The sequence below is a fragment of the Embiotoca jacksoni genome, unplaced genomic scaffold, assembly GCF_022577435.1.
Source record: "Embiotoca jacksoni isolate LCO1_2020_lvr unplaced genomic scaffold, fEmbJac1.0.p SCAF_26, whole genome shotgun sequence".
NCBI lineage: Eukaryota > Metazoa > Chordata > Actinopteri > Embiotocidae > Embiotoca > Embiotoca jacksoni.
In genome coordinates this window covers 5765519-5789876 of record NW_027185377.1, presented here as the reverse complement: position 1 = coordinate 5789876, position 24358 = coordinate 5765519, and the positions used below count along the sequence as shown (strand labels likewise).

The 24358-nt window shown below is 42.1% G+C and overlaps 1 protein-coding gene across 1 annotated transcript; it reads left to right on the top strand.

The window, feature by feature from the left end:
* Positions 1–259: 259 nt before the first annotated feature.
* mta3 (metastasis associated 1 family, member 3) lies at positions 260–24358 on the top strand. The gene is given in 20 exon segments (XM_069160322.1): positions 260–532; positions 2804–2871; positions 4058–4151; positions 8350–8476; positions 8688–8751; positions 9422–9539; positions 9937–10039; positions 10500–10599; positions 10709–10897; positions 11693–11767; positions 13328–13386; positions 13562–13680; positions 14774–14931; positions 16367–16589; positions 18430–18522; positions 18692–18853; positions 19482–19513; positions 19631–19749; positions 24089–24203; positions 24205–24358. Coding segments are annotated over 20 exon segments (2103 nt in total). The 5' UTR covers positions 260–504; the 3' UTR covers positions 24262–24358.

Sequence of the window (24358 nt, the reverse complement as noted above, 5' to 3'; positions counted from 1 at the left end):
ATTAATAACTTGTTATATTACTGAAAAACTAAATTTATATATATATATGTTCACCTGTAAAATAGATACACATTCCAGTTATGGCTATTATTTTTTTTTGTAAGACTACGGACACACTGTGTATTAAATCAGGTTTTTTTTTTATTTTTATTTTTTTTATTTTTTTAAGAGGTAAACGTGTTTGTTTATATGTGTGTCTGTGGCTCGCGTTTGCGCGTGCGCGGCTCCCCTCCCAGCGTCACCATTCAGTGGTTTTTCGGGTTGATCCGACTTCTTTTGGCTGCCGTGAGTTCACTGTATCGTAAAGGGTACTGTGAGTCGTAGGAGGAGGGGGGGGGGCCTGAATTGCCAAAATTCTCCCGATAGGGCACACATCCGGAGTCACGACGATCATAATTTATCGCTCCTTTTACCTTTTCGGGAACCCGAGTTTCACTGTTTTCCTATTAATTTATTCTATTTCTCTTAGTTTATGGTTTACGTTAACACTCTGGGAGGGCAGAAATGGCGGCCAACATGTACCGGGTCGGAGGTATGTATGTCAATGTGGACCTTTTTTTTTTTTTTTTTTTTTTTTTCTCTTTTTTTTTTTTTTTTTCTTCCTCCTCTCTGTATATATATATGTGTGTGTGTGTGTGTGCGTGGTAATCAAACAAACAAAAAAAACAACAAAAAAAAAAACAAACCCCCCCGTCCCAAGTTTTTAGCATCTCCCCGGACGGATAATGTGGCGTTATTTCATACCGTCTGCATGTAACATGGGAGACGCGGCCGGCGCGACGCTAAACTCGGCCGCGGTCCGTTTGAGCAGGACGGTGAGCGTTTCTAAATATTTGGGATTCAAAATGGGTCAGGGCCTCGCGTCTGTCGTGGCCGCGGCAGCTAGCCGCCAGCATGCTAAAATGGCTAGCGCTCACAATGTAAACATTTTTCAGTTTGTCGGCACCTTTTTTTTTTTTTTTTTTTTTTTTTTTGTGGCTGTATTTTTTTTTTAATTTAATTTAATTTTTTTTTAAACACTCATACCCGAAGGAGGAGGGCGGGGGGATTCATCACTAGACGGTTTTAAAAGCTTGTTAATTTTTTTTTTTTAATTTTTTTTTTTTTTAGTACGGGCAGTCTGAAGCTGCCTTTTGTATTTGCCTCTTCTGGCATGCAGCCATTAGTGCGAGTCCCTTATTAAGCTAACGTTAGCACCCAGCATCGTCTTCACTGATTGTCGCTGCACCGTTACTGTACTCTTAAAGCAATGCATTAAAAACGAGTCTTTTTTTTAAGATATTAAAAACGCTGTGCACCCCCACCACCACCCCTCTCCCCTTAATGCAATTAGCTGGCCGGCTAGCTGTTTAGCAGTCTACTGGAATTCATCAAAAAAAAAAAAAAAATTTTATCGTCTCGATTCATGGCGTCGTTGCGTCTGGCAGGATTTAATCCTTACACCTCGAGCATTAAATCTATGTTAAGTTGTCGAATTAGGCCTTAAAATGCACAGATGCTTGACGTGCAACGTTTAACAATAAGTGTCGTATCGCTCATGTGATGTTATTGGCCACACTTTAATCAGTCGGTGTATAAACAGGGTGTAATCAGTTTGTTGTCTGTGTGGTCACCTTTTAGTCTGCTGCCTTCAGGTGCTCTTTTGTAAACTCCCAACTTCCTAAACTTGTAGGTACATTCAGTTTTTTTTTGTTGTTGTCCCCCTCCACCCCATGTTTGAATGATAGCAAATCTCATATTGAGCAAGTATTTTCTGAAATATTGCTTCTTAACAGATATAGTCGGTCCTATTGCTGCTGAATTTGCACACTATAGGTGTGTATCCTCTGAGTGTAATTAAATGTCACACTCTGCAGCAACTTAAAGTGGTGATTACACTATTTCAGACAGCTTAAATGTAACATTTTATATTCACTGAAATTGTGTGAAGTTGCTGCACATCCTGCTCAGACAGATTTGCGTGCAGTCATTTTTATGCAAATTTTATTCATGTCCAGTGAAATATCTTCTAATAAATCGGCTATTTTGATCCAAAGCAGTTCGGTAGCCGTCTTGCTGGCTTTGGCAATCTTACATTGCGCATTTGAGTCTGCCATGACCGGTTCGGCTTGGAATTTGATATTCTCAGTGGTGTTTTCTCATTTCAGTTACACTTTGTTACTGGTGTGCATTAGGGCTGCAAATAAAGACTATTTTCATTAATCTGTCAGTTATATTCTCAATTAATTGATTAGCTGTTTGGTCCTTAAAATGTCAACCAGTTTTTTCCCAAAGCTCATGGTGCAGTGCAAAATTGACCAACAGTCCTCACCTCAAATATATATACAGTTTGCTCTAATGAATGGCTAAAGGAACTAGAAAATGTTCAGAATAAAGAAGAATTTAAGGTACTTTTTTTATTGGAAATGCTTCAAAACAATTAATTGATCATCAAAATAATTGGTAATTAATGTTCTGGTTATCAACTCGTTGTCTAATCTTTGCAGCTGTTGTCTGCAGATCTTTTTTTTTTTTTTTTTTTTTTTTTAAACTTCCTAAAGATGTAACAGTTGCTGATAGTCATGGTTACAGATCTGGCACCACTGCATCAGTGTGCAGTTGAGTGATGTATTTCAAATGTGAGGGAGGACACTACAGTGTGTTACTCGACCCACTTCACCTCCTTGAACAACTTTCTCTGCGAGTTAGGAACAGGATTTTGGTTAATCTGCGATGTACATATTCAAATATTATCTTTTGAATCAGTTCTGCGGGATTATTTCGTTGTCACAGTGAAGTGATCGGTGTTTGTTTTCTGTTTCAGATTATGTATTCTTTGAGAACTCCTCCAGTAACCCTTACCTGATCCGACGGATAGAAGAACTCAACAAGGTACTGATGTGTTTGTGTCATTTTTGTGTGCGTTTATGCCTCCTTTTGCCTGAAGGGTGAATAGCTTGGATTCCTTTCCATTCCTGCCCCCAACCCCCCCTCTCTTTGGCATTGTGTCTGTTTGCATTTTGTGACTTTAAGTATTTGTAATATGGCTGTAAAAGACAGGTGTTACCTGATCTCCCAACTTCCGTTAGTGTCACTGGACACGGCTGTAGGAGTGTGGGTGTGCGTTAGGCAGGATGATTATTATAAGGAGCATTTCAAGAGCGCATATAGCCACGAACCTAAGTGTAAAGTGTAAAAGCGATGTGGTGAGATATGTTGTCTTTCAATATTTGACCAGTTGAAGAGTTTACAGCTGTAAAAAAAAAAAAATTCTCACTAGTGTGTCACTTGCATGTATGCCCGTCAAGAAAAGACCAACATTAGCACAATACTTTGTTAGAAATTTTACAAAACCATCTTTAATGGCTTGCAAAAGCTTTTATTGTGTTGCACTTGCACCAAGATATGCAGATAAATTCAGGTCAGATTGTGGGTGTGCAATAATGTCAGATCAGGTCAATATTGGCCTCAGATAAACTTCGTGAGGCTTTATATTATAGTCTAAAGACCAGACACGTTGTTATTGTAAGAAATGGGCACTTACTGCAGTATGATACAATTTATTATAGCGGTCCTGCTGCAAATACAAACTGTACATAGCTTAGAGAGTGGTCGATTTAAACATTAACATTTTTGTGGCTGTAGCTTGTGATGGTGTTGCATTGTAATGCATTTAATTGTCTCTGTTCTTTTGTCCATATCCTTCACATGAATACTGTCAGAAAATACATTTTCATCTCGCCTACAACTTCCCCGTTAAAGCAGCAGAACTTTGAGGCAGGCAGTTGGGGGTGCACGGTTTTCTCAATCCTTTCTCTAACCCTCTAACCCCACATCCACTCACTCGACGTCAGTCACGGCATTTAATGCTGACTGAGCCTGTCGGCCTAATTATACAGCGAGACAATAAATCAATCATCTGATCAAAAACAATGTTACAGCCATGGCCAGCCTGTCATAGCAGCATAGCTTGATGAGTACACAAAAGAGCCAAGCATCTTGGGGAAATTAGAGGGTTGTGCAGGGAGGTGTTGCCATTTCCTTCAGTCAACCTGGATCTCTCTCCTCTCGGTTTCAGACCGCCAGTGGAAATGTGGAGGCCAAGGTGGTTTGTTTCTACAGAAGGCGAGACATCTCCCACAGCCTCATCCAGCTGGCAGATAAACATGCAAGTGAGTAGTCACCCTTTCTTGCACCATCGGACTTTTTGCTTTCGTCGCATGTGAGTGAAAGTTACAGCTCCATTCAGGCAATAATGTGTTGCAAAAGACAGGACAGTTTCTTAAGGATCTGTTTATCAACGTACAGTAGAGGAAAGCACCTACCCTGAGACTCCTGCCCCTGTACTGCTGCCCTCTCCATTTCGTTCACGCCCAGCCTTCCCTTGTACCCCTTGACCCTCTTAGAAAGATCCTGTGCAAAGGGCAGACCTCCAAACAGTATTTGGTGTATGTGGAAGGGATTTGATAAAAGCTGCAAGGGTCTAATCTGCGAAAAACGCAGACACACACACACACAACTGTCATATCAGAGTGCAGTAATACTAGTATTGTAAGGCTATATTGGTACATTAAGGTCATTTGTGTTTGGCACAAGTGCCATTTTTCTGGCCCCTCCAGACGACTGACCCTTAAAACATTGCCCAAACAAATCAAATAAAGAATAGAAAACTGTGAAATGAGGCGGTCAGTGTCGCCGTGCATCACTGGATAATAACGCTGTTGGAAATGTTTATAGGGGCTAAAATATACGTATGCTTATGGGGAACACCATGCATAAGTGGCTCAGGCTTTTCCTGCACACTCATAGGAACTATGAGGCAGTTGCTAATGAAAACATTATCATATGTTGGAAGGGAAAAAAAAAAGTTTTAATTTCTATATCTGGAGACATCAATATGTGGATAACACGTGACTGGTTTGCATGTGAGATTCACAACCGTTAGCCAATCTCTTGCATTTTCTGGCATCACGACTGGACTACAGCGATTTGTGCTTCTTTTTTTAGACATGACACAAATGTTCAAAAAAAGACGGGCTACTTTGCTGAACTGTTGTCATTGGTACGATGGAAAAAGTCGGTAGTTCAGAATTTGTAAATATTAGCTTTGAAAGTGAAAAGCTAAACTGATGAGTATTCATTTAACATAAAAATGCTCTGCAAGGGGCTGATAAGAAACACTGATGTAAAAAAACAAAAAAAAAACACCTTATGTAACAGCCGGCTCTCTGAAGCTTTTTAGGGCAAGTTTGGAGGCGATTTGAGGAATTTGGTTTGGAGTAATGGTGGGACAAACAAACACAAACCTCTCATTAATTAGAGTAGAAGGATTAAACTCAAATGTAAAGCTGGAATAAAATGTGGATTAATTGATTAGTCAAGTAAGTGAAAACTAATTGGGAATATTTGCTTGTTTCAATTTCACAAATGTGAGAATTTTCTGCTTTTCTTTTTAAATTTTAATATTTTGGGGTTTTGTTGGACTAAGCAAACAATTTGAACGTGTTGCTTTGGGCTCCTTGAAATCATGATGATGATTTTTTTTTTATTGTATGAACAATTGAGACATTTATAGACCAAATAATGAATTGATGAATGCATTTCATAGTGTTTTAGTGTAATGTTGATTTGACAAAATAAACGGTCAACAAGATGAACAAAATGGACAACAACCCAACAAATTCTTACATTTGAGAAGTAAGAATCTGAATTGTTTTGTCACATTTACTCGATAAAAGACAAAAGTTAAAACTGTTTTTAACAGCTTAATGGACGTTTTAGTACTATCATGAAACGGAGTGGTTTTCAGCTGCAGTTGAAAAGAACAGGGAAAATGTCATCACTATCTTTCTGCTGGATGTTGGTCAAAGAGCCATTTCCAGCAGCGCTTCCATTTAGCACCTTTGCACATTGTAACATTTACTGTCAATAAAATGTTTTTTCTCGTCGACTATGGTTTCAGAGTGCAACCGCTTAGTTAGCGATATTTCTGGACACGGTGCATTTGGAACATAAATGGGTGCTTTAGCTGGACTTGAAAGTGAAGTTGCAATTCACATTTATAAATCCCATTCATTTCTCAATTGTTTATTACTGAGAGGGGAAAAATTGGAGTGTCAGTGTTGCTGTTTGAGAAGAAGAGGGAAGGAAGGGAATGTACTGTCATCACAACAACACCTGTTCTGTGTGGGACGCCTCATACCTGTTTCCCAGGGCTCTCGGTCACACTAAAACAAATGATCAGTTTATTTCTGAAAGTAAAAAAAAAAAAAAAAACACCCCTTAGACCACAACAATCCCAGTTATTATGAGGATGATTGAGCTGAAAAGCAGCAGGAGACCCAACAGACAATGTGTTCATAAAGTTTACATTACATTACTGAAAGGAATGTATTGTGGTTCGCTGCTGGTGTGTGTGTGTGTGTGTGTGTGTGTGTGTGTGTGTGTGTGTGTTAAACATAAAGCAACCTTAAGAACAAAATAAAAACGCACAACACGCAGAGACATATGCATTGATCGCAATGCTGTGCCAATCCCACAAGATCTTTGGAGTCTATTATCTGCCAGCTGGTCAGAAGGAGAGACAGAAACAACAATAAAATGTATCACTGCCTACCACACTGCTAAAAAAAAAAAAAAAAAAAAAAAAAAAAAACATAAAGAGAAGGATTACTCAATTTATGACTCAGATCAGTTCAGAGAGACAAAACAAAACAGCCACGACGCCCGATTTTACAGAAGTCAAACGGAAGGTGGAAACTTTAGAGTAGTTAAACCTGAAGTGTTTGTTTTTACTAGGTTCATCAAAGAAAAATGTAAATGTGTTGCTCCAAGCAGCGAGCACCTGCGCTCGCTGTGGACTTGCGCTGGAGCCCTGACAGTAGAGTTTGCATCTCATTTGTCTTTCGTGCTCATTAATCATTTCCGCACAACAGCCGTGGGTCAAAAATTAGCTCTTTTAAGAGGTCAATTAATCCAAATCTCCGAAAATACACTTAGATTTTCCCAATGTCAGTGACGTCTAACCATTAGGGAAGCCGCGATATCAGAAATGCTGTCGGTAAGCGGACAGTTGAATTTCTGTGATTATTAATACCGACGAAAAAAAATGAATGAGTCTATTTCAAACTCTCCTTATAGAAAATGATTTTTTTTTTTTTTAAATCGCACATTATATTTTGACAGACTGAACAGTGATGACTAACATCATGAGCAGCACGTTATGCGCTATCGCCACGTTCGCCTGTGCGAGATAATAGCCGTTGTGGACGTTGTTCCTGGCACATTGATACAATAACAGACATCATTCAGGATATGTGCATTTGGACAACATGCTGTTTGTACAAATGCAAAATACCTCCATATACAACTCGTAGTGCGCTTATTTCCCCGCAAGTCACATCAGACCTGTTGCAGCACCTGCACCCCCTGCTGCTATCCCACATGTTGTTATTGTCCAGTATCTCCACTTCCTGCTGTAGAAAAACAAGCTCTTAATTTTCAGAATTTTGGCATTTGCGTCATAATTTTTTGGCATTAACTTGGTATAAAAATGTCAGTACTTGTGACATCCCCACTAACCATGGCGATAATTTGGGTTTTTATCTGCCAAGACTTTAAGGAATCTGCCAAAGATATTGCTGCAGATTTCCCCTACCTCAATGGAGATGAATAGAATTATGTTTGTGGCACTGAAAGCAGTCGAGATTTTGATTTTTGAACAATTGACCAGAGCCTGTGGCTGCGTCTCCTTTTTATAATGTTAAACTTAATGTCAAATAAGAGATGGAAATCTTTTGTCTCAAAATGTGCACGCATACAGTGAGTAATTTCTTCCAGAGATGTGACAAAATACCAGTATACAGAGAAACCATTGCGTGATCGTGACAGGTGATCTTTATTTCTAAGTGTATGCCTGCACTTTATAACAGTGATTTCAAATGTTTATAGGCTGCCTCGCATTATGTGCTGACTCAGCTGCAGCTTATCCAGTGTTTAAGGATGAACACCGTGTTCTTGAATTTACAATTCTAGTCCTCAGCATAATAGTTTTGGGCCCTTCAGTGGATGGCAGCGGTGGTTTGTGGTTACAGACCACTTAAGAGCTTTTTTTTTTTTTTTTTTAGCTTTTTTTTGACCAACCTGTTGTTTTGTCTGATAACAGCACAGTTATGAAATGTCGTGTCAAGCCTGACGGATAAATGGATGAAATTTTGCGACTTCGATTATCCGGTCGTTTGGTAATTTATCTGTCACGACTAAGCCACCGTCTTGTTTCTTGTCTCTTTTCTTTATAAATGGCCTCCGTGATACCAAAATCGGTGTACATGCCTCCTATATAATTTCCCTTCCGCGTGTGTGCCTTTGCAGAGGAGTTGGAAGAGGAGAAGGAGAACCCAACAGAGACCGAGCTAACGGAAAAACAGAAACACCAGCTTCGCCACAGAGAGCTCTTCCTCTCCCGGCAGTATGAGAGTCTACCCGCGACGCACATCAGGTACCGAGCGCGAGCTTATGCCCGTAAAATGGACCGTATGTCCCCTCATCTGCAGGCAGTGCCCATGGATAGTCACTCATTCAGACATGAATACATCCCTCAAATGCTGCTCACCTCCTTTGTCTGTTTTACATGATGCGTGCTTCCTCTCTCTCTCTCTCTCTCTCTCTCTCTCTCTCTCTCTCTCTCTCTCTCTCTCTCTCTATATTAGGGGGAAGTGCAGTGTCGCATTATTGAATGAGACCGAAGCCGTTCTTTCATACCTTGACAAAGAGGTAAGCCTGGGACAAGAAAAGGGGATGTCTCTTGCTGGCTTTTGTTCGCTCGTGACAGCATCGTAGAAGCTCCAGTCGTACTTACTACGTGCTTTTTTTTTAATTTAAAAAAAAAAAAAAAATTATACAGGCGCTTCAGAAAATACTCAGACCCCTTCACTCTTTCACCCTGGTGTTGTAGATTTTATTTAAAATGGATAAAACTGGCAACTTTTTTTCCCCCCCATAAATTACTCTCGGTAATATATAATGTATGGAGCTGTGGAGTGGCTACAGAGAGGGGTTTCTCCTCTCAGCATGAAGTGCACTGCACCTGCTTCAACTGTCGGTTGACCAACTGTAAAGTCGATGGCATCCTCAAAGTTAGCGTGTTGCCAACGATGTAATCCACAAGTTCTCAATATCAAGCCATGAAGTTGAAGAAACCCTTTGTAGACCTCTGGAGTCATGCATAGACTCCTCTCTAAAAGCTGTTGAGTGTTTCCAGGGCAACGGCAGCCTCGATACGCATGAAGTTCAGAGAAGAAAATCGGAGAACCTCCAAACGGATTCATATTTAAATGTTCACATGTTTAGAAGAGAGTTTAAACGCCACATCAGAAAACTGTGAGGTCAAATCATGAAGGCTGATTCTTTGTTTTGGTTAATTGATTTGTTGTTTTTCCTTCAGGACACCTTCTTCTATTCGCTGGTGTACGACCCGACACAGAAGACTCTGCTGGCGGACAAAGGAGAGATCAGAGTGGGACCGCGCTTTCAGGCAGACGTACCTGAAATGTTACAAGAGGGTCAGTCCGACCTGCACACTGAACTGATTCGCTTAAAACTTGAAAATTAGAAGTGGACGTCAGAAAGTTGGAGGGAGCGAGCAATATATTTGTATTCATTGGGGGGGGGGGGGGGACTTTCATATTGGACAGAGAAGATGGTATCATCTAAGTTGAGGTTAATGTGTAAAACCGTTTCTAGTAAATAATAAATTTTTCCTCAAACAAAAGCAAACATATTCCAATACGGCTCAATCTTGCCAACGCGTGATTTCTTTGGACATTATTTTGCCAATTTTTAGGCAGTTTGATGGGTTTATAACCGTGAATTAACAAGTAAGCCGTTACGTGTGGAATGTAAACCGATCTCTTTACCTTCAGTTTGCTGCTTCTGATCTGTTCCCTCCATGTTGTGCAGGTGAAGCAGACGACAGGGACCAGTCCAAACTAGAAGAGAAGCTGTGGGATCCAGAGTGTCCGCTCACCAACAAACAGATAGACCAATTCCTAGTGGTGGCACGGTAGGTCACTAGTCACCGCTGATAAATGACATTCTCGCTGGAATAATTCATAGTTCTGACACTTCGTGACCCTTCCTGTTGTGAAGGATCCAACATTCGGCTCCACTATTTCGTCTTGTTTCCGTGTGACAATGTGAAATAAATAAAAAATAACGAATGCACATTGCTCATAAGTAGGGCTCATTATTTTCATTTGAAGTCCGTATATGAAATCATCCTAGTTTTTGTTTTTAAGAAATGGATGAAAATTAATTAGGAATTATGCAAAGTATTTAAATCAGTATAAGTCCTTTAATAATAATAAATGACTGTTTTGGGGTTTGTTGCGCTACAGAAGCATATTCTGAGCTGTGAGGCTGCGTTGGTTTAATCTTTTGGAGCCTTACTCATGAGTATGTGCGAATATGCAGTAAATTATACATGCATGTGATATATATTCTTTTTTGTGGGTATTTTTCAGGGCGGTTGGGACCTTTGCCCGAGCGTTGGACTGCAGCAGCTCAGTTAGACAGCCAAGCTTACACATGAGCGCGGCTGCAGCATCACGAGATATCACACTGGTGAGTTGGACACACACACACACACACACACACACCCTGCTGCACCTAATCGGCATTTAAATGATGGATCTTAACCCTGTAACCCTGTTTCTGTGTGCATCGGTCGCAGTTCCATGCAATGGACACGCTGCATCGTCATAATTACGACCTGTCCAGTGCGCTGAGTGTACTGGTCCCGGCGGGCGGCCCGGTGCTCTGCAGGGATGAGATGGAGGAGTGGAGCGCCTCGGAAGCCGCAATGTTTGAAGAGGCACTAGAGAAATATGGAAAAGACTTCAACGACATCCGACAAGACTTTGTAAGTGTTTTTTTGTTACTGCTCTCTCACTCTGGCTTGCAGGGTGCCACGTCTGTTATTATGTGCCACAGCAAACTCCCGAAGTGTTGCCAAGGTGGTTTTAATGAATAAGTCGCACAAAATAGTCCATTTTAAATATTTTGTTCTTTTTTTTGTGCGTGTTTCAATGTTGTTTTGCATTGTTATTTACCGTGACTGTCTGCAATCTGTTGTAGTAAAATATATAACTTTTTGAAACTTAGCCTTACATACTGATGTTCAGCGGAGAGGCTTCAGGAGTTTCTATAGACGTTTTGAAGCTTCCTTTCTCCCCAGTTAAAACCTGCCACAGTTGGAGTCCATTGTAATCGTCATGAGTTCAAGCTGACCACAGCTGCTGTAGTATTAAGGACAAAATTACCCATTTTAACACTGGCCTTTTGAAGCCTTTGAGGGGATGACTGTTTGATTATGGTGAACTTTCCCTCCCACCGTCTACCTGTATTGTGCAATAAAGCCGGCATACGGGTGTACACTTTGGCACCAGGTGCTCATGAATACTTATTAAATGTGTGACTCGCTGTGTGTGTGTCTGCGTCTGCGTCTCTCTGTGTGTGCGTGTCTTCGTCTGGAGTCGGAACCAAGTAAAGCCAGGAGCTCTCAGCCTCTGTGGTCACGATGCCTCTTGCTCATGAATTATACATGAAGGCTTTCGCACCCAGATGGCAAGAACATGAGATATTAATATCATTAATTTGCTCTCTGTCTGTCTCTCTCCCCTCCTCTCGCCACATTTTCCTCTTCCTGCTTGTGAAGCTGCCGTGGAAGTCTCTGACCAGTATCATAGAGTACTACTACATGTGGAAGACCACAGACAGATATGTGCAACAGGTGAGACAATAAGACAATAGATAAGTCGGTATTTTTTTTTATTTTTATTTTTATTTTTTTATGGAATAGATTTCCGCTGTGTTGCTGAGGGAAAAAAAAGACGTTCTAAATTTTGTTAAATTCATTGACATTATTTCGTCTGTGGGTATTTGTTTTGTCATTTCTTTCTGCATGTATATAATATATACTTGTGTTTTTGCGCCACTCGCATGAAAGAAATCTTGAATGTTAGTCTCTGAGTGAGGCCTAAAACTCTTGACTCAATCAAATTCAGTCTTATTTAAAATGTAGAATCACCCCACAACAACCACTTTACAACATTTACAAAATGAAGATGACCCGATATCATGCAGTAATGCCTAATGCACAGAGAGCAGAAGAGGGAGTGGATGAGAGGAGCTCAGTGCATCATGGGAGATCCAAAGAGCCGTTTAGGCTTTTAGCAGCGTAACTAGCCCGAGCCATAAAGTTTAAAGCCTAATCTTAAAAGTAGAAATCGTGTCTCCCTCCAGAATTGATCGAGAACCGTAACATTTTGAAATTAATTGCATCATTCAATAGACCTTTCCTCTGTGAAATAGTCTTCAAAAGTCATAGATCCTATCTGTGGCACAGGGTTTATGTCCAAAATTTAATTGCATATGTTTTTTCCTTTTGGTAATAAGATTTTTATTTTACCAACATTCAGCATAAAGCTAAGCATTTCCATAAGCCGTATTTCAGATAGTCTATGTAAATATAACATATTCATGTTTGCTGCAAACCTCAAAACCTTTGAGTACAAACACAGGATAGGAAAAGAAAAAACACATGTACAAGTAGGGGGTGATCTTTTCTTTACGTCCTGATGCTCGAATTGTCAAAATCAAATCGGGCCAATGGGGAGTCACACAGTTGTTGCATTTTTCCAGCGTGAAGCAAAGTGTTGTAATTTACGACTGAAAAATGTCCACTGTAATTTCCAACCATGCGTTTTAAAGTGAGGCTCTGCTGTGATCAACAGTCCCTGACAAGTCTTTTTTACCAGCCACCAGCAGTGTAATCATTAAATATGTATCTCTTTTCAACCATTCTTGAGCTACATACCCGAGATATATAGTCTCGCTCTTTTCAACTCGGGGGAGTCTGAGATTAACGGAAACCACCCTCCTTTCAGACCCACAGAAAGTCTCGTACAGCTGTTTATCCGCCTGACACACAACTACTCTTCATGCATAAAATGAGCGGAGTGCCCCTTTTTTTTTTTTTAAAGGTTTAGATTGTTGTTAACTACGGAGTGTGCATAAGTCAGTGTGGATGAGAACATCAACCAAATGTAGAAGATGAGTGTCGGAGCATAACTCATGGCGTTCAGGGACGAATCAGGTCTTTGCTTTCTGAGTGGAAGGTGACTGCAAACGTATCGCACGCCAGGAGCGAAGGAAACGACGCCTTTGAAATGGATTGGCACTAATCATCTCTGCAACCCCATCGTTATGTTTTCAGGCTGCGGCGCTGATTTTAAACGGTTGTTTGCTTTTGTTGTTAATGAATAAATCCCCTGTGTGTCTCCGTGAGCAGAAGAGACTGAAGGCGGCAGAGGCAGAAAGCAAACTGAAGCAGGTTTATATCCCCACATAGTAAGTCTCTTCCTTTCATATTTGATATTCAGATGTCTTGTGTTATTACCGTGCCTGTGGTGGAAAGATGATCATTGTCAATCTTTTTCTGATTTAAAGCTCTGCAGAAGACAGCTGCAGTTCTGAAATATCTTCTTCTTCTTCTTCTTCTTCTTCTTCTTCTCCTCTGTGGCAGTAACAAACCCAACCCCAACCAGATCTCGATGACCAATGGCAAGATGGCGACGGTGAATGGAGCGGGCCCCGGGGCCTACCACGCAACGGGCGGGGGCCGAGCCTGCGAGAGCTGCTACAGTGAGTTTTGTTTGCGAGAGTGAGCGAGTGAGTGTCTGGTCAAGCGTGGCGAGTGGGGAAATTAAATTACCAGCGTGGTGAGCATAAGTTAATTAGAAATGAAAGGGAAACAAACGAAGTGTTAGCTCGTGGTTTAATATTGATTTTATGATTGGAGAGGAGACGCTTCTTTTTCATTTTCACCATCCCTCCTTATCCACAGCAACCGTTAACAATATGTGTATGATCAATATCTCCCTGCATTTAGCTCCCCTTAAGGTTCGGGTAGGACAAACCTGGCTTTTGAAATGAACTGGGGATGCTCTAAAAAATGTGCTTTGAATTCTGTTTATCAACTTATGATGTCTTTTATTTTTTGATATATTTTCCGAAAATAATGAAAATGCCCATCATAGTTTGACAGCGAAGTGTCTTCAAATTCCTTGTTTTGTTCGCCTCACAGCTTAAAGAAATATTCATTCTACGATGATAAAACAAAAAAGTACAAATCCTCAAATTTACAAATCTGCAAACGGAGAATATGTGACTATTTGCTTGACAACTGACAATTTTATTTTTTTAATCAGAATTGATTAACAAATAGTTTTTGCACCTAATGATGTCTAAGAGTGTTGACGACAGCTGCAGACAAATACTGCTGTTTGTATTAGTGGAAGCTGAACTGCAGCCATTGTGAGCTGCTGCCATGCAAATCACAGAATATGTAAAAGATTTACGCGAACCCGTCATTAGATTTTTGCTTTCAGCATATTATGGTTTCATTTTCTGCTAAATATTGAAAGTGGGATTTAATAAGATTCAGGGTTTTAATTAAAATCTGCAAAATCCAAACGATGCCCAACCCGACTGTCGGCTCACGTCGTCTTTAATCCTTTTTCCCTGTCCACGTGCCCGTTTTGGACAAACTTGCACACGTTTGTTCGGTACATACATTCAATACCAGACACGCAATGCGAGTCCTTCCGGATTATGAATGATGATCACATCACCGAGTGAGAGACGGCGACACTGCAACTGAGATTGACGTTCTGAGTGTTTTGATATCAGTTTTCGCCTCTCTAACGAAGCCTTGATGCACTTTGCACATTAACAGCCATGCAGTCGGCCCAGTGGTACTCATGGGGCCCCCCGAACATGCAGTGCCGCCTGTGCGTCTCCTGCTGGATGTACTGGAAGAAGTACGGTGGCCTGAAGATGCCGAGCAGAGCCGAGGGCCCGGAGGAGCGGACCTCCCCCAGCCCAGCAGGCAATGTAAGCTCAGTTCAGAAGGTACAGTTCTGCAGCACACAAAAGACTGAATGCGACAGAATCACGGTGTCGGCAGCTCCTTATAACATGTTGAAACGTTAGAACGCACTCGATCGCGTAGTCTCGACAGAGGAAAAAAACAATAACGCTTTTTTTTTTTTTTTTTTAATCCCAAAGTTCTGTTCGATGCGTTTCAGTGATGCAGGATACATTTGCCGATATCCCGAAGTACCACATTAGTGACGCTGCGGGCCTGTAAAATGTAACATCTGCAGCGTATAAGTGATGTTTGGATACGTCCACATCAATTATTCATTGAGCTCGCAACATCCAGTACTGTATCCGACATATTGAATAAATTCACACATTTTTCTGCGTGAACTTTCTTCAAAATGAGAAAGCCGGCCAGTTAAAAGATGCCGTCTCAGAATTTTTTATTTTATTATAATCGGCAAAGGAAAGGTTTCCCGGGACAGTCAGGCATCCCGCGACTGTAGTTTAATTATCTGATGTTAACTGGAATGCCGTCTTTTAATGATGTCATTAATTAGACCTGCACTTTTCCTGCCACGACACGTGGAAAATGTCTTTGTCTGTGTGCCGCTGTAACACAATACACGCTCAACTGCCAGCATCTAATGGGAGTCTTGCGTAACCGCCGAGCAGTAAATCCTCCCTTCCTGCAGGTTGTGTTTTATCCAAACTTTTCAGGAGGGCGATGAATCAGCTTTATGGTGGTTTTGGAGGCTGTAATTATCTTCATTGGCATAAACTGGGCGGACAACATAGCAGTTTCACACAATACGGCTACAGCACCGCAAACTGCGGCCTCCACAATGGCTGCGGAGTTAAATCAACTCCTCTCTGAAACGGTTTCAACAAACAGCTGCGCATCCTTCAGGAAGGCAGAATTTACCGCTGCTGGACGGAGTCGTTTCAGCTCGGCTGTCGGAAAGTTCAGAGACCGTTGCGTTTCGCGCGCGACGGTCGGCCGGCCGGCACCGCGATGTGCGCTGGACGGGTAAACCGTTAACGTTCGTGAAGAAGAACTCCCCAAGTTCGCGTGGAGAAACCCTCCGGATCACTGCCGTCAGAAACTTGGAAGGACTCACAAAGGTTAAAGCGTCCTCCTGTTTCGTGCTCTCACTAAATTTCCAGACTGCGGGATTAATAAAAAAAAAGTCTTTTATGAAGTCTCATCCATTCACGCGAATCGGCAGCAGTCGCTGGAACTTTTTGAATCGCACCTCAATTAAACACACACACAAAAAAAAAAAAAAGTACATTCAGAAAGTAAAATTTGGATATAATTTGTATAACTGTGACAACTCGGAGTCTTTGACTTTGGGACCTGGATAGCGTTTGCAGTTCAACCGCGTTTACGAACCTTTTCTTGTCTTTTTTTCTTTTCTGCTCTCTGTCCCTCCTTCGATCTCAGGAGTCTCGCTCAAGGGGCCACGCCGCTCGCCAGTCCAACCACATGGTGCCGATGCGAAACAGCGGCAGCCCCAAGTCCTCCATGAAGACCAAGCAGGCCTTCCTGCTGCAGGCCACCCGCCTCACCAAGCTGGCCCGGCACATGTGCCGTGACATCATCAAGCTGCGCCGTGCTGCGCGCCGGCCCTTTGTCCCCATTAACTGTGGGGCCATAAAGGCAGAGTGTAAGAGCTCTTTCAATTCCTCCTAACTTCTGCCACATGGCCACAAACACACATCTACAGACAGAAACGTGTACACACACAGACACACACACACTCACCACCCCTCCTCACCTCTCCTCACCCTGACTGCCCCGCCATCAACCCCCCCCCCCCCATCTCTGCCCCCGTCTGTCTCTCTTTCTGTTTTTATTATTATTGTTATTATTATTTTGTTTTTTGTATTTTCCCCACCCCCTGTTTCCAATAAAGACTGCCTGTCCTCATAACTATGAGTTTTGATCATCTTTTCATTCGTGTTTTTTTAATTTTTTTTTTTTTAATTTTAATTTTTGTATTCTTTTGTCTTGTTACGGTTTGTGGTCACTGTGAACTGAAAGCCATTGTGGGAATTCTACACAAAGACCTCCCGGTCAGACGAGGGCTGCTCTACACGAGCACACGGCCTGCCGACACTCTTGAGAATCCACACATAACGACTGAAATCGCTTCCGTCGTGTAGATTGTAATGGCGTCCAGTAGAAGTCCTCCTCCTCCGGTCGGTCTTGAGCCGTATCTGCTGAGGTTAGATGTAGAGAAAACGTATTTTACTAAGAGAAGCTCTATTTTGCACGGCGCCCCGGGTCGAGGTGCGCCCCGCTCTTGTGCTGTCACGACCGAGCGAGTTGTCTCGGCCGCAGATGTTCCTCGCAAACACTGAACCTCGGCTGCAGTGTGTTCACCATCACCGTTTTCTTTTCGCACACGCACCCCCCCCCTCCCCCCTCCCCGGTCTGTTCATCGTGTGTGTGTGTGTTTTTGTGCGTGTATCAGACGAGGTGAATTGTGTTTTGGATTGATTGATCGTGAGCTTTAGATTGCTGAAACTTGAAAGAAGGGGAGGTGAAGAGAAGACGTGATTGTCGGGTGCAAAGGAGAATATGTAGCCGCTCTTGACTTCTTTGCCGCTTGGCCGCATCGCCATCCGTAGATCAGGCTCACCTGTACGGACTCCCCTAAGGCGGATCCTCGCCATGCCACCCCCCCCCCCCCCCCCACACACACACACACACACACTCCCTCTCAGCTAATATCCTCTGTTCAAATCATGCAATATTCACATGAATCCATCCCGTTGCCTCGTCTTGTCTCGTAAATCCTGCGGACAGGATTTGCCACTCAGACTCATCTCTCCCTTCTGTTTTTTTTTTTATTTTTTTGCCTGCTCATCCTTCATTTTCTAACAACTGTTGCAATATTCTCATCTCCATCATTTTGGGCTCTTTTCTTTCATTACTGTGTGAATGTTGAGAGTAGACCTCCAATAAAGTCGCACCTGAAAGCATCTCTTCCGAGTCCTTGTGCTTCATGTGTCAGTGTTGTCTGTCCATCAACTCCACCACACTCAGAGGAACCACAGCTGCACCACCTCCCCCCGCCCCCCCTCACCTCTCTCTCTCCTCCCCCTCCCCCCTCCAGCATGGACTCCACCTTCAGTGCCCTGCTGTCATGTTCATATTTGGATGTATGTGTGTTTACATTATGTTTGTTTTTTTTTTTGGTTTGAACGCGCATGCGTGCATGTACTGACATCTGTACTTGCATGTAGAAGGGGAGATCTATTTTTAGATGGTCGTGCCATCCCTGAAAACAAGACGCCACATAAATGCCCCGGTGATCTGCTCTCTCTCCTGTCATCTCCACGGTCATTTCCATCTGAAGAGGCCATTTTCATCCGCATAAGACATCCCTCAAGTCAGGAAGAGACTTTGGTTAGGCAGTGTTTCGGGAAACGAGAGTGGGGTTTGTGCAGTCTTGAGACGCACTGCCGTGACTGACACGAATTTCTGTGTGTTTGGTTTAGACATGTTAAGGGTGTCGGAAGGGCAGGGGACCCGCCTACCCAAAACCAGAGCCGCCCAAAGGAGCACTCTGACCAGTGTTCTGCAGTTTCTAGGTAAATCCAACACGCACACCCAGTCCAGTGTTTTCAGCAGCAGGATTTGACCGTAATCGGCCTCATTTCACTGACGAATCGATTAAAAAAAAACAAAACACGAGTAGAAAATTATTCAGATGGTCTATGGGAGTCAGTTCATGCAGCTCCGGTGTGGTGTTTCTTCCAGAGTCCCGTCCGGCGGCCCACGCTCCGCGCTCCCACCGCACCCCGGGCCTGCAGACGCCTCCGCCGCGGCGCCTCCTCTCCTCTCTCCCGCACGGGCCCCACGGCATGCTGGGAAAACGCAGCTACCATCACCACAGCAGGGCCGAGTCCGACAAGCGCGCAGGTACACACTCTCACCCACATTTTACTAAAAAAAAGAAAAGAAAAAGAAGACCTCTATTATTTCCAAAAAGGCTTTTATTTTTTTTAAATCTTATTTTCAGTATTGCTTAACTTAATTCTGCCCAGAAGCAAAAAGTCGTTTCTTGTTCTGTTAAAGCCCCCCCTCCCCCCAAAATTGGAAAATATATCCCCTTTTTATTTCGGTGAAGTGATGTGAATTAACCTTGGGGACCAAACAGTGTTGATATCCAATGTTTTTTTTTTGTTTTTTTTTGTCATCCTTTTGCTTGAAAAAAAAAAAAAATCAAATTAGTGGACACACACCCGGAGTTGATAACCTTTTCTGCCATTTCTTATCTAAACTAGCTCGTTGGAGAGAATGACAACTAATTCTAATGAAAACGAATCAGCAGATGGGGGTCATTTGGATAATTTGGATGATTCAACTTCAGTCTGACACTTTGTTTTTTATTGGTAACTTCACTATTTTTACTGAAATTGAAACACAGTCATTTGTTGCACCACTTGTAACTGCTAGGACAAAACTAATCAATACCATTCACAACTGACCGATTTCCTTAATGCGTACTTTGCATCTTTCTCTCACTGCTGTGACTTTGTTTTTGCAGAGAACCCAGGTACAACAGGTGGTCCACTCATGGTAGGTGTCCCATACTTTTACAACTTTTATTTTATTATTTTTTTTTTTTTTTACAAAATCAATACAGCTGCCTCACTGCTAATCATAATAAAAATGATATTGATTATCCTTCTGCAGCATAATGGGCGCAACAGCGGCAGTGGAAGCAGCCGGGGGGGAGTGATGATCCGCAAGAGACGCCCCAACTGGATCGATGCTCCCGATGACAGCTTCTTCCTCGTCACCCGGGAGACCAGGTAAGCAAAGGTGACCTTTTATTGACCTCTGATTGGATGACTGTGTGTGCGCGTGTGAAGGGGAAAGCAAGTGATGCCGAGAGGAATTGAGCTCTGACAGAAAAGTACACCGAGTTATTCTTGTCCCGCGGTGACTTCAGACAGCTTCGTAGTGCACATACACAAACACACAGACAGATACAACACGATACCCAGGTGCTTTGAAACAGAGACGCAGCCCAGGATGAGACTTTTTCTCAGGATACAATATGTAAGGGTGTAAAAACGTCGTTCATCCAAACATCATCTACCAGCTGTTCATGCAGCCTAGAAACACTGAAAAAAAGAACCAATTTAGTCTGAATAAATACATTTTTTTTTTACCAGATTCAAAGATGTACCTGAGAAGAAAGTGATGAAACACACTCGGGTCATATAATTGGATTTTTTTTTATTTTATTTTTTTTCCTCTGGGTTTCTCAGGGGTCTTAGCAACTTTTAAAGGATTTCAAATTCTACAGTTAAAAACTTACAAGTTGATGTTTTGTATTTTTGGACTCATTATAACTAAATTTAACCACTTTCAGGCCAAAAATATGATGGATTAAGTATTTTTCCACCACAGTTAAATTCTTTTGGTTTATGCACACCTTTATCTTAACAACAATTGGATTACAATTAAATATGGTATCGAATCGATGGTCCAATTGACTTCAGTGATCCAGCCCCACCATGATGCAAACACTATTGGGTTTTGGGTTGTCTTGACAACTTTTGGATGGATTGATAAGAAATTTGGTACAAACATTCTAATAATAATCATTTTGGTGATTACCCCATTCAAGTTTTAATCAAGGGCCATCCTCAAGTCATAATTGTTGATGATTTAAAGATGCATTCAACTTAATGGATAATGGTAATAATAATAAAAATGATTAGCTCCTCCATGTGCTCTTCACAAAATGTGTTGCCTCAACATCCTACAAAGTCCTGACTGGAACGGACTGATGTTGATTTCTCTTTTCCTTTGCAAACAATTTGTTTAAGACTTCTCCTGAACCCCAAACTTAAGATTTCTCTCTTTTATGGTCTGTTTCTCTTTGCAGACGACCAGTACGCATTTTGTTTTTAAGACATAACACGTGATTAAACGAGCGTTTATTTTTTTTTTTCTCCGGACACACACGCACATACATGGACACACTCTCCCGCGCACACAAACACGCGCGTGCACGTGTGCGTGTGCACGTAATGACTCAAGGTTTGCGTGTCCGTGTGTGAGAGAGAAATATGTTCTACCATTAAGCCCGTGTCTAAATGAGCCATGGCACCCGGCTCTCACAGCCGCCCTCGGCCCGCCGGGGCTAAAATTAGAGCAGCTAACTGGTGCAGATGGAGCCAGGCACCGCTGGGCCATGAGTGGAAATATCATTACCACATTAACCATGGCAGCATGGATCACTCACTTACCACCGAGATCAACATGGCTGTGTGTTGGTGTGTGCGACAGATAGCGTCTGAATTCTGTACTCTTTGTAATATTACACTGTCATACACTCGCCTAACAGAGACAATGAATGCCTTTCTGAATGAACGACGTTAATAGATCTGCTCTGAAAGGCTGTTGCTAATGAGAGATGATCGGAAGTTTCATTTTCTCCCCTTCTCTGTCTCTTTATCCCTCTCTTTCTCTCTCAGTGTGATGAAGAACACAGCGTGTCACAGAGCAGAGAGAAGGAGTGGGAGAGCACTCCCACTTATTCAGGGAGGGGAGAGACACGGAAATAGAGATGACAAATTAACACTTTTCTTATCATAGGTAACACAGTGCATCACAAAGTGTCATTAAACCAATTGAACCTGCTCAATCGGACAAAAATAAGAAAATAAGAACAAGATAATTCAAGGGATCTTGAATGTTTGTGCAAAATATGCACCAAATTTTGAGATATTATATTCTGAAATGTTTAAAACTATTAACTTAATGGTGATGCTAGAGGAAAAGTCAAGGGAGCACCAAAGTAGGTAAGATTCATCATCTGGGGGCAATAAATATCTGTCGAAACTTTCATGGTTGTACATCGAATATTTGTTGAGACAGTTTGTTTTAATACAGCTGATGATTTACAGTGAAATTTCATTGTATGAATCAGTGATGAAGAAAATACTTAGTTAAACATACAGACGATGAAAACATGACCAAATAAAATGTTGACCACTTAACATAATTTTATTTCCCACTCGGAAGTACCCAAATTGTTATCCCAATTTTTTCAGTACCAACATTTAAGTAGCCGTAGAAATGATTTTGAACCCAGTTTAATTCTGTCAACAATATTACACAGCAAATTGCAGGCTTTTACAAAGGTGTTACCAAAATACGGTGCATTTTTGATGAATAAAACAGGGTTAGAAAATAACTGCTCGAGGCTTTAAAGCCTAAAATTATTTTCATTAACGTTTTTACAAAAATCAAAGATTCGTGAAAGATCCATAACGATTTTTAAGTAGAGAAACGTAGCTTTTTCCTTTTCGCTGCATTATTTATCAGCTCAGTATGAGGCAGATTCATCATGTTTTTGTCTTTGGAAAAACTAGCTCCACTTCAACCAGCTCAGTACAACATCTGTATTCACACTATAATAATGTCCTGTATGATAATATGTACGGCAAAGCATCAGAAGTGTAAAACTTAAGGAGAGAAAATTAGAGAAAGCGAAGCAGAAATGTTGATGAGACGGCTTGATATGTTTGAGGACAGATTTACATGTTTGCTTTGTGGCAGCTGAACAGACAAACAGCAGCGCTTTAGATAATGTGCCACCAGAGCTCAATCTGCTCTGCGTTACTCTCCGCTTTAAGTCTGAGAGACGATACCTGCAGGTCGGGCTGCTTGATAATCGACCGTCCATCTCGGAGCGTATTGTACTTGGAAAAACGACTGCGGAGCTGTATGATTGTCGCACGCGCAATCGGACACAGTCGGTGTTCTCGGAAGCGCAAGCACAAAATGTAATGCGCTCATTTGATCAACAGCAGGGATCTGGAGGGAGCTGATGGGTTTCCCAGTCACAGTGCAATAAAAAAAAAAAAAAAGTCAGTGCAGCTGAGAGCAGTGAAAGGAAAGAATATTAGAGTGTACAAAAGGCCTCGCTGTTCATTAAATCCCAAACTGCCTAAAGGGAGTCATGAATAATGGCCTATGCATTGTGTTTATGTACCTTGCATTTATCTCCGATTGAATGCCATTAGTGGTGAAGCCCAACACTCGTGGGTGTGTCCCATGGTGTTGATTTTAGTGCTGGGGGCTGTTAAAATTGCCTTCCTGCCACATCACAAAGGAAATCACCTCTGAGCTCCTTCACAAGCCTGAAAACCCCTGCAGAGATGTCCTCCTCTCTCCCACCTCGTAACAGAGACGCGTACTTCTGTTCCTGATGCTCGGTGAATCCCCCGTTAGTGAATCCCCCCCCCCACCCCCACCACCCCCCCCTGAAATGAGAAAAGCAGCTCGTTTTATAATTACTTTCTCTGCAGCCTGGAGACGCAATTCGGTGCCCTCACATTGAACCTTTGTGCTAATATTCAATCATGTGGACTGCACTTTAGAGCCCTCTCTGTTTACGAGTGTTTCCATCTTACGTCATCGGGCTGTTGCTGACGAGGCTCTCCACCTCATATAAAGCTGATTAGAAGTGCTGATCACAGGAACCTTTTTTTTCTTCGTCATAGATAAGACACTGTTAATCAACATGTTTCCAACATTTTTACAACCAAATCATCCAAGTAATATCTGCTTGTAAACCAATTAATGTAGTTATTACTAATATTCACTGAATAGCATCGTACATGTTCTAGTTTTTGAGCGTTTTAAAGGACTTCTCGTCCACGTTAACTTCAAAATTGAGACTGAAAGTTCATTCCTAACCTTGGAAACAATAATTGGGCCAACTGGTGATATTTATTTCTCTACTTTTTGGTGGTAAAAGCAGCATATACCGCAGTGTAGAAATGCTCTGTTACAGGTCAAAATCATACATTTAAAATGTCAAAATTTAAAAACAAATTGAATAAAAAATATGATTGAAGTACCAAAAGTAAAAAAAAATAATGTGTATTATTGGATTATAATTGCTGATAATGCAGCTGATGAATGTATTTTATAACATCTATCTGAATTTGCAAAGTAACTCGTAACAGTTGTCGGATAAATGTGATAAAAAAAAAAAAGTACAAAATTAGTAAATGTAGCAGAGAAGAAGTATAAATACTCAAGGTCAAGAATGAACCTTCAGTTTTGATGCATTTAGCTTTGCATCTTCCTCTTCACTCACGCCCGGTCTTGTGTCCTCCCCTCCAGGAGGGCCCGACGGCTGCTCTCGCGCTCCCAGCTGAGGCACGCTTGCCGGCAGCCCTGTGAGCAAATCACCCTGCGCAGGGTCTCCCAGGGCCCACCGCAGGGGCTCGTCCTCGCCCCCCCCGCACCCGCACCCCAGCCTGAGGATGCGAGGCCCCATCGTCATCCACGACTGACCGGACTCTGTGGACTCCGCAGCCTCCCCTCCCCTCCTCCTCCCCCGACCCCCTCCTTACCTGCTGACGAATTGTCCCCTGCTGTTCTCTCACTAAA